Here is a 10,163-nt window from a genome sequence, read left to right as displayed (position 1 = left end):
TAATGAGAGTTTCCAACATTTAAACAGAAAAAAAGAAAGAGTCAATATAAATTTTATTCAATAGAGAACCTTAAAATCGTCATTAATAAAAACCGATTTAATCTTACTTTGTCCAAATTCTTCAGGAGAGAGTTCTTTTTCAGTTATTGGGTCAAATTCCTTTGTCATGAGAACAAATGTCCTTTGTCCTATAAAGTAATTAAAAATTAAACAAATGGGTTTTACTTATTTGAAAAAATTCCAAACATTCAAACAGAGGCATTTACAATTCACTAATACATTTGTGTACATCAGATAAATTTTAGACTGTATACTTTTTATCTATTATTTTGCTCTAAAAACCTAATATTTTTAAAAAATAAACACCAATCACAAAAGCGAATCAAAAATGAAATTAATTAATCCGTTTAAATAAATTTGGTGCTGATAAAACTATGATGCATTAATTTATTAGCATCAAAACTTTTTAACAGTTCACTGTTCAGCTCTAGAATTTTATGAATTTAAACAATGAAACTGAAAAACAATAGAATAGACGGAATGAAACAAGGAAGACACTGCAACTTTATTTTCAAAACTATTCATTTAAATCGGCCAACCACTAATTTTTTGTCCTGCGGATCAAAAGTACTCCACAACTTTAAAACAACGTTCATAAGCTTTTTAAATTTGGTGTCCTAAAAATGCCTTACAATTTAAAAAATAAACTAAGGAGGGACATAGAAAGGTTAAGGTTTCCTGTGTTCTGATAAGAAGTTAGGATTCATTCTCACAAAATTTTAAAATTAGTTATGAAGTTCATCAGTAAATGGCATTAATAATTTAAAAAAAAGCAATATAAGAACAGGGTGTATAGCCAAATTATTCAACAAAAAATAAGCACCTTTTAAACACTTTTCAAGCACTCAAAATATATTTCGTAAGCACATTAAAAAAAAAAATCATAATTAGGCAGGGTTTGAAAGTTTCTGACAATTGACGGCTTTATCCTGTTTTAACCGTCACGTCAAAAGTAAAAAAAAAACTTATGACGTTGTTTTTGACAATTGTCAAAAATCATGAAATTTTGAACCATATAAAACTAATGGCGTTTTCATACGCTACGAAATAACAATACGCCGAAATAGATTGGGGTTGAATTAATTGAGAAAACGTTGAATAAAACAATGTGAACTGCGTCATTTTGCATAATTTGTAGCAAAAATCAACACGGTATAGAAAAAATCTCATTTTGAAAAAGGAAAAATTAAGCACTTTTTAAAAACACCAAATGAAAAAAGCACCTTTAAGGGCTTTTAAAAAAAAGAAAATAAGCACCTTCAAGCAATTTTTAAAAACGCTACGCACTCTGAAGAATGCTTTCAAAATAAAGTAGAAGATTGATCATCCGAGACTTCAATTATCTGATGATTCCTTCCAACACGTATAATGAATTTGAAATTTTGCTGTTAATTAATTACAATTAAGTAGAAAATAAAAATGCATTGATGATCAATGACTTTTTTTCACTACATTATATCATTATTTATTATTAAAAAAAAATTTAAAAAAAAAACATTTTTGTTCATATTTGGTTATATTATTTTGAGTAATTTTACTCATAATTTAATTTTAATACACTAAGAAATTGACTTTTCAATTTTCCGACATTCCCCTGGTTCCAAGGACGTCAGTTAATCGAGGTTCTACTGCAACCACAAAAATAATCAACAATGGCATCTAACAGTTTAAGGATTAGAATTAACAGAGTGCTGGTGCAAGCATTTTAGTTGGAGTGATATGACATTCAGACATTGTTTTTCCAATTAGCAGAACACAATAAAAGCTAAACAGAATGTAATAAACCATACATTTCCACCTATCACTATTTATTTTTTCTTGAATTGTTTGTCATTTTTTGAACAATAGATAGCAGATGTGGGATATAAAAGTACAATTAAGCTCAATGAGATTAAAAAAAAAAATTTTAATAAAAATTTAAGATTGCTTATTGCGAGGACAAACTAAATGAAACATTATTTCTAAAAATGCCTGCATTTAAGGTCAAAACATTATGAGATTTATCACCAAACTCACAAGTTTTCTACTTCTTTTTAATAAAAGAGTTACAGAGTTAGGATGATTTCTTGAATCTCAATATTAAATTTCTTTCCTTCTGATCCCTGCAGTTGAATGCCAGATCTATTTTAACAAGAAAAAAAGGAGAAAAGGAAGGAAAAGAAAGTAAGCAGAATTATTCAGACATTCAGGAGATAAATAGAATATATGATAAAGATTAAAAATGAAGAAAGTATAAAAAAAAAAAAGTTATTGAACTTGAATATTGTTTGCTCCACTTTTTTTATTTCATTATTTTTTTTTATTTTATTTATGAGATCCTCAACTTAAAAATTAATAAAGAAAAAAATCTAGAAATTTCAAAAAATGATAAAATTGTTTACAAATACTTCTTTGAAAAAAGAATTTTTCTTTCAGGATTTGTTTATCATTATTATGAAAAGCATTGTTACAGTTTTGGATAACATACATCAACAGTACTTAACAATAATTGAGAACTAAAAAGAAATAATAATAACCAAGAGATTTCAATGAAAGAAATTGTGAACAGAGAATTTTTCAATCAACAGTTTATAAATTGTGTAAACGCTCCTCTGTAACTTTATGCGTTTTGTATTTTTTAAACATTGTATTAATCTATTTTCAACCAAATTTGCATAAATGCACAATTTCAATAAATATTTTTTATTATCGCTGTGATGTATATTTTTCATGAATTTTATTTTCTGCTTATTTTCAAGAGTTCTGAAGACAACTATAAAATATTAATAATTCAATTAGAGTAAATACTTCCTATAGAGGAATTTTCAAACACAAATTACGCTAGTTTTTTAACTTGAAACCACTATTTACAAATTTGACTTTTTGAAAATGAATAATTATTCCGTTTAATATTAATCATATGTTTTTATGATGGATTAAAGTTGCAAGTTCTGTAAATGAAATGAAAGTAAAACAAATGTCATAAAAAAAATTTAGTATTCAACATAATGATTTATCCATTGACTTGGTCAATGGTGCAGTGGCCAAACACACCATTTTATTTCTTAAATGAAATATTATCTTTTATACATGAAACTTTTTTGTCTTAATAAATGTAATTTAAGCATATTTTAATGAAAATAATAACATATTTCATAAATTTCTATGCTTGATCTGAAATGGGTTAATCTAACATTTACATTACAAAATATATAAAGGTTGACATCACATCAAGTGAACACACAAAATTAACAATTTGACTAATGCTTGGGAATTTCCAATATTGTAAAAGGATTGCACGTAACTATACTGATTTTTTATGTTTCAAAGGATGTGATCTCTTACTTTAAAATGTAATGTAAGTATATTTCAAAGAAAATAATACCATATTTCATAAATTTCTATGCTTGACCTAATATGGGTTAATCTAACATTTACAAAATATGTAAGACGTGTAAGCATCACATCAAGTGAGCACACAAAATTAACAACTTGACTAATGCTTGGGAATTTCCAATATTTTAAAAGGAATGCACATAACTATATGTGTTGATTTTTTATGTTGCAAATGATGCGATCTCTTACTTTAAAAGGTATTCTTTCTCTTACACATGTATATTTTTCGTATGAACAAATTAAAACATCGAATAGACAACAAAAATCATGTAAACAAATATAATTGAAATAATAAGTTGCAAAATGTACAGATAGAAAATATAAAATATTACCAGTTAATAAAATGAGAAATTCTTGATCAGGACTCCATGCAAATTCTTTTAAACCATTTTCTACAGCTCCAATGTTACTAACCTAATTTAATGAACATAAAACATGTATTAGTTCAAAATATGCACAACAAAATTAATATAAAAAGAAATTTAACCTTTTCATCTAAGATTCACATTGGTCTCCTGATTATTTAAAACGAAAGAAAAACAAATTTATAAATTTCTGAACAAAAATACATCACTAAAATATTCCACCTACTAAACCTAGAAGTTTTTTTATACGCTTATTATATTTAATAAATAAATAAATAAGAACCAAAATTTTTAACAGATTGTGTCAAAAACTATGAGGGCAATTTCCAAATTAATGTCTCCTACTTCTATAAGAAATCATTTCTTATTATATCATATTAATTTAAACGTAGAACATTTTCCTACATAATCACCACTTAATCTAGCTTGTGTTCCAACACAGACATAAATAACTTATAAATAAAACAGAAATATTTTACAGCAATTTAGATTTTCTGCCCTTTGTTTTGCAAATTTTATACTTTTTGATTTTTTTTAATATGGTAAAAAGCAATGAATTAATTTTATTTGTAAAGCAGTAATAAATGAAGACAATACACAAATGTTGAAAGATAGAAAATATATATACTTGTTTTTCTGCAATATCATACAAATATAGATTCCCTGAAGCTGATGCTAGGAAAATACTATTGGTTTCCATAATGTATTCCATACCAATAACATATTCTTGCTCCTCTGAATCAAAACCGGAACAGAATGAGACCTTTAGAGAAAATTTTATGAAAATGTGTAAACAAATTGTTGATTCACAAATACAAATTTAGAAAAAAATATATAAACACCCACTGTTGGGCCATGTGGTTACCCATGGTTAGAGCATTAAACTTCAGTCCCAAAGAGGGTTGATACTGCTAAGACTCACTGAATATATGTGATATCCACGAGGGTAAAATAAAAAATTCAGTGGTCCATTATTGAGCGGGTATAGGGGTCTGGGTATCGGGATCTGGAAAAAATTTACTTCCCCTTCAGATCTATATCTAAATTGTGGAATAGGCCTCACAAATTAGTGATCCTGCCTCTATCAGGGGAGATTTGAGTTAAGTCACACTTCACCCTATTAGAAACAACACTTTTAAGAACAATAATTAAATTTTTTAAGCAAATTGATGAAAAAGATAACTTCCTGATTAAAATAAAATAGTTTTCCTAAATATTTAAAGTCAAAGGTACTTGAGCATAAGCATTAGAGAAGCTCAATTTAGAGCAATTTTCAGTCAAATCTTTTTATTATAATTTGTAAATTCAGACGTCAAATAATTCATGATTAAAAATTATAAAATAAATTAATTAGCATTAATTGTTACACTAAGTTATGGCCACGTCAATTAATTTAGTTTTACTAATGTAAATATATTATTTTAATTTAAAAAATAAACACAGTACTTAATGAAATAACATGCAAATTTACTACACCAATACAATGATAATAAAATAATTTTGAGTTATGTTAAAGTAAAAAGCATAACAAAATACTACTTCAATGTCGTTAAGTTGAAGTGTCAATCTTGCCACCGATTTCAAAATCTGTCACTCTTACAGTGGTGTAAATAATGCCCTCAGAAAACCCATGGTGCAGGACAGACACACTCCAGAAAAAAGTACACTAAAAACTATACTTATAAGATAGAATACTACTATTGATAAACTATGAATTTTATATTTATAAGATAATTTTTATTTATAAGATATATTTTAACTTCCCTTATGAATAATAGTAACCCTTAACTAAAATTTGAATATAGTTATTGTAAGATAGTGAGTTTATATAACTTTCATATTATAGATCCATCTCCTTTTAATGTGGAAAGTGTGTTTTCAATTCACTACTTTTTCTAAATTCTGCTTGCTTTTGTATTACAATTATGTTTTTCATTATCATAAATCAAAACAAAATAAATTATTATAAATATCTTTTCACCCGAGTATTTTTGATTTGGATAATTTTAAATTTTTTGCGGAAAGTTTTAAAATAGAATACACTAAAAAATCTAGCCAGAAGGAGGGCACCTAAGTCTATGACTGCCACTGCTCTTATAACTAAAAAATAAAGACAAATTTATTCAGTAGTTATAGAAACAAAACAAATATTTTGTTTTGAACTGATTACATGTTAATCATTTTTGAGATAAATAGTAATAAATTAATTTGAGAATAATAAAGGTACAATAACTAGTAAAATTCAAAAATATTAATAGTTTCCTAATTAAAATTATATGATCTATACAGCAAAGAATTATTTGAAATATAAATGTTTTTTAATTATAATAAACTTTACCACTTACTTCATTATTAACTTGATCAAAGTGATAAATTCCTTTACTGCTACTGAAATATATGAAGTTGTCAAAATCCTGACAAAAACTGTCACTCTCTATAACAGTCTTTTTAGAAGCTCGGACCAATTTTAAGTTTCTCATATTTCTATAAAGAGATAAAAAACTTTTTTTATTAAGACTACAGTTCCATAAAAAATTTAGAAATAAATATTATATTTTCAAGAGGCTTCAAATCAACTTCATAAGTAAATTCTCTTGACTTTTTATATAATTTCAGACTTATATTTGCTATGCACAAAAATAGTTTATCACAAATATCATTATATTTTTTAATTAATAAGTAATCAAACTTACTTTTTGATAGAAAATATTTCAACATCATATTTTACACAAAAAAAAAGGTTTAATATGTGTCTAAATTTCATAATACATACCTATATTCATTATACAAATCAAGGATATAATTTGCATAAGATCTAGAAAAACTTAAAGACTAATCATGGTAAATTAAGAGTCCCACGAGCATATAGTTATCATATTATCTTCTTGTAATTAAGTCTATTTAGCACCACATTATTTACAAATATTTACATAGAAATTATAAGTGTTAAAGTGTATTAAGATTAATTCACCAAATCTTCAAATTCCCTTTTTTAAAATGCAGAAAATGCACAAAAAATCACTTAAGATGAAGCATATTTTATGAGCTTTCAATATTTAGTCTTTAAAAATTCAAATTATCAATACCACAATTATTAAACTTCCGTCTAATAACTCGGAAAATTTTTAAGTTGCCACTTTTATCTATTCTCTTTGATTTGCCACATGACGATTGGTTGCATAAAAGTAATAATACAAAGTCTAGTATACAAAAATATACGATATATGTACTGAAAGACATGGTACAAAAAATAAATTAACAACAATTTTTCTCTTGGTTAATTTAATGCAATATTTTTATATGTAGGAACAGAATTGAATTTTATAATAAAATATTGCATAAATTTTTTTTTAATGTTTTGTCATTCGTGAAATATTCTTTTGCCAGCGTTTCTATAGGTAAGGAGGGTCAAACAAAAATTTTTCTTTCGAAAGTGCTGTTTCGAGTTTTAGAAAGGCATGTATCTTAATCAATTTATCATCCAAGGGATATAAAGACAACCTTACTATTACATATGAACTATTTTCTTGTCATTTTTCCAGTGATCTATTCTTCTGACTGTTTTCAGGTATTCATTAACAGTTTTGAAGTTTCAAAGTGAAAAATGAACAAGGACTGGGAGATTTCTATAAAGATCTCTGCGAGAATAAACGCTAGGTTTATTTTCTTTCTGGCATTTGCCTGCAGGAAAATCGAATAGTTTGAAACAAATTTTGGGCAAAACGGAACAATTCGAAAAATTCTGGCATGTGAGAAAAATATTAACAATTAGAATCAATTCACGCCAGGTTTTTTTGCAAGAGATGCCAGCCTTTTTTTTATTTGGCCAAAACCAAATAATTTCTAGACAGTTTGTGGTTTTCATAACCCTGTTTTAAGAGTTTTACAATAAAAAACTAGAATAGTAGGAAATTTCTGTTCACCAAAAAAAAAAACTTATGCTTTTCAACAATAGAAATTAAGTAAACTGCAAAAAACTATAATAATACTTTCTTGGGTTATGTATATCAAGAATGACTTGTTTACTAACCATTCACTGTAATAATTACTTAATTTCGGTCCTATGCAGTGACAAATTTAATAAAAAACATACTTTTAAACAATTAAAAATCTAGGTAAAATAGTACTACCTATTGTACAATGTAATTGCCGATGTGAACTAAATATTATAACACACTTTAACATGAAAAATTATATCATAATCACTTAGAAGATAAGTCAATCAACAAAAAAAATGTGTAAAAATAAAATATAATATCCGTTTTTCAATCAGTTCNGTTTTACAATAAAAAACTAGAATAGTAGGAAATTTCTGTTCACCAAAAAAAAAAAAAAAATTATGCTTTTCAACAATAGAAATTAAGTAAGTTGCAAAAAACTATAATAATACTTTCTTGGGTTATATATATCAAGAATGATTTGTTTACTAACCATTTACTGTAATACTTACTTAATTTCAGTCCTATGCAGTGACAAATTCAATAAAAAAACATACTTTTAAACAATTAAAAATCTAGGTAAAATAGTAGTACCTTTTGTACAATGTAATTGCCGATGTGAACTAAATATTATAACAAACTTTAACATGAAAAATTATATCATAATCACTTAAAAGATAAGTCAATCAACAAAAAAAATGTGTAAAAATAAAATATAATATCCGTTTTTCAATCAGTTCTATATAATCTGTCATCCCTCAAAAAAAAATTTTTCAATATGCATGTGGAATAATTGTTTACAAAACAAACGAAATATATATATCTCCGTTCGAAATGCAAAATTCTTTAAACTTATGATCGATTTGGAACGTTCCACATGTTATAAAATTACCAAATGAACGTAACTTTAAAAAACGCATTTAACTGGTTCTTTAAGATCTTTCCAAGCTTTCAGTTGCCATTTAATTTTAACTATACTTTATATTAAATTTTGATTTTCATAATAACAATAATTATAAATTCCATTAATTTATCATATACATTATAAAGCTAATTTGATGCACCTCGCTTTTTTAAAATAGCTTTCAGAGTTGAAATGCTGAAAATTCTTCTTTATGGTTTCCTGTTCCATTTCACTGCAACCAAGTCTTAAAATAGTGACTTGCTGTTTGTGTTTTCGAAAACTTCAGTTTTCCGGCTGAACTTAGTATACATATCTTTTGCAGTTGTGTTTAACTCTTAATATTTAATTATTATTACTTTAAAATGTTCCGGAATCAGTATGACAACGATGTTACAACTTGGAGTCCACAAGGCCGACTCCATCAAGTCGAATATGCCATGGAAGCTGTCAAACAAGGCTCTGCTACTGTTGGGATCAAAAGCAACACTCATGCTGTTCTAGTGGCTTTAAAACGAGCTTCATCTGAATTATCCGCCCATCAGAAAAAAATCATTCCCATTGATAACCACTGTGGCATTGCTATTGCTGGCTTAACAGCTGATGCTCGACTTCTTAGTAAGTACATGCGTACAGAATGTTTAAACAGCCGATTTAGCCGTGATGCCCCATTGCCGATTAATCGCCTTGTTACTCGACTGGGAAATAAGATGCAAGTATGTACCCAACGCTATGATCGTAGACCATATGGTGTTGGCCTTCTTGTTGCTGGTTATGACGATCTTGGTCCTCACATTTATCAAACCTGTCCATCTGCTAATTACTTTGATTGCAAGGCTATGGCCATAGGTGCTAGATCTCAATCAGCTAGAACCTACTTGGAAAAGTATTTAAATGATTTCAAAGATTGCAATTTAGAGGAATTGGTGAAACATGCTCTACGTGCTCTTCGTGAGTGTTTGCCTAATGAAGTTGAATTAAATTCAAAGAATGCATCAGTTGCCATTGTTGGAAAGGGCATGGACTTTTCATTGTATGAAGATGAGAAAGTGGAACCCTATTTGCAAGCCATAGCAGGCGATGAGAGACCTCGAAGAGGAGGTGTTGCTGGAAGTGGAGATGAACCTGGTGATAGTAAACCTGATGATGCTGCACCAAAAAGACCAGAACCTGAAGCAGCAGTTGAAACTATGGCTGTTGATTAAACTCTAAATGAACAATTAGTTACTTTTGTGAAATTCAATTATTCTTATTCAAATGTCTAATGTTTTAAAGAACATGTTTTTTGATAATATACAATGAATAACTAATGTGGTTATTATTTCTCTTTGCTTTATTTCTATTGAATTTTCTTTAACATCCTCCTAAGCATTAAGTTCTTTTTTTTTTAAATTTATTTTTACCTCAAAATATATTTTCTGTTTAGATCTGCGTATTTTTTTTTTAACTTAGAAATTAATAACAGTTAAAGTTTGTTTTGTGGGAAAATGAACTTACAAATGAAATTCGCTGGCTTGCCATCGA

General features: G+C 27.2%; 2 protein-coding genes across 17 annotated transcripts in view; one reads left to right on the top strand and one right to left on the bottom strand.

Moving 5' to 3' along the window:
- Positions 1-8,628, bottom strand: part of LOC122268373 (elongator complex protein 1) — a 70,816-nt gene extending 62,188 nt beyond the window's left edge. For 6 of the 16 annotated variants that reach the window (XM_071182577.1, XM_071182574.1, XM_071182569.1 and 3 more), the window contains exons 1-3: positions 7,931-8,070; positions 6,146-6,284; positions 4,429-4,563 (exon numbers count right to left, since the gene is read on the bottom strand). In XM_071182577.1, coding sequence (XP_071038678.1) covers positions 4,429-4,563; positions 6,146-6,280 — 270 coding nt within the window. In that variant the 5' untranslated portion in view covers positions 6,281-6,284; positions 7,931-8,070. Of the gene's footprint in view, positions 1-107; positions 189-3,767; positions 3,850-4,428; positions 4,564-6,145; positions 6,285-6,573; positions 6,912-7,830; positions 8,071-8,250 lie in introns of those variants that run through there. The other 10 variants (XM_071182579.1, XM_071182575.1, XM_071182576.1 and 7 more) reach the window with 9 other exon arrangements.
- A 203-nt stretch (positions 8,629-8,831) lies between these two features.
- On the top strand, positions 8,832-9,947 carry LOC107455137 (Proteasome alpha6 subunit). Its single transcript, XM_016072606.3, has one exon. It carries the CDS (start codon positions 9,005-9,007, stop codon positions 9,842-9,844), a length of 840 nt encoding a protein of 279 aa, XP_015928092.1. The 5' UTR covers positions 8,832-9,004; the 3' UTR covers positions 9,845-9,947.
- Positions 9,948-10,163: the final 216 nt, after the last annotated feature.

The sequence above is a fragment of the Parasteatoda tepidariorum genome, chromosome 6, assembly GCF_043381705.1.
Source record: "Parasteatoda tepidariorum isolate YZ-2023 chromosome 6, CAS_Ptep_4.0, whole genome shotgun sequence".
In the NCBI taxonomy this organism is placed as follows: Eukaryota; Metazoa; Arthropoda; class Arachnida; order Araneae; family Theridiidae; genus Parasteatoda; species Parasteatoda tepidariorum.
Note: the sequence above shows the minus strand (reverse complement) of the source record. Positions and strands in the feature narration are given on the sequence as shown.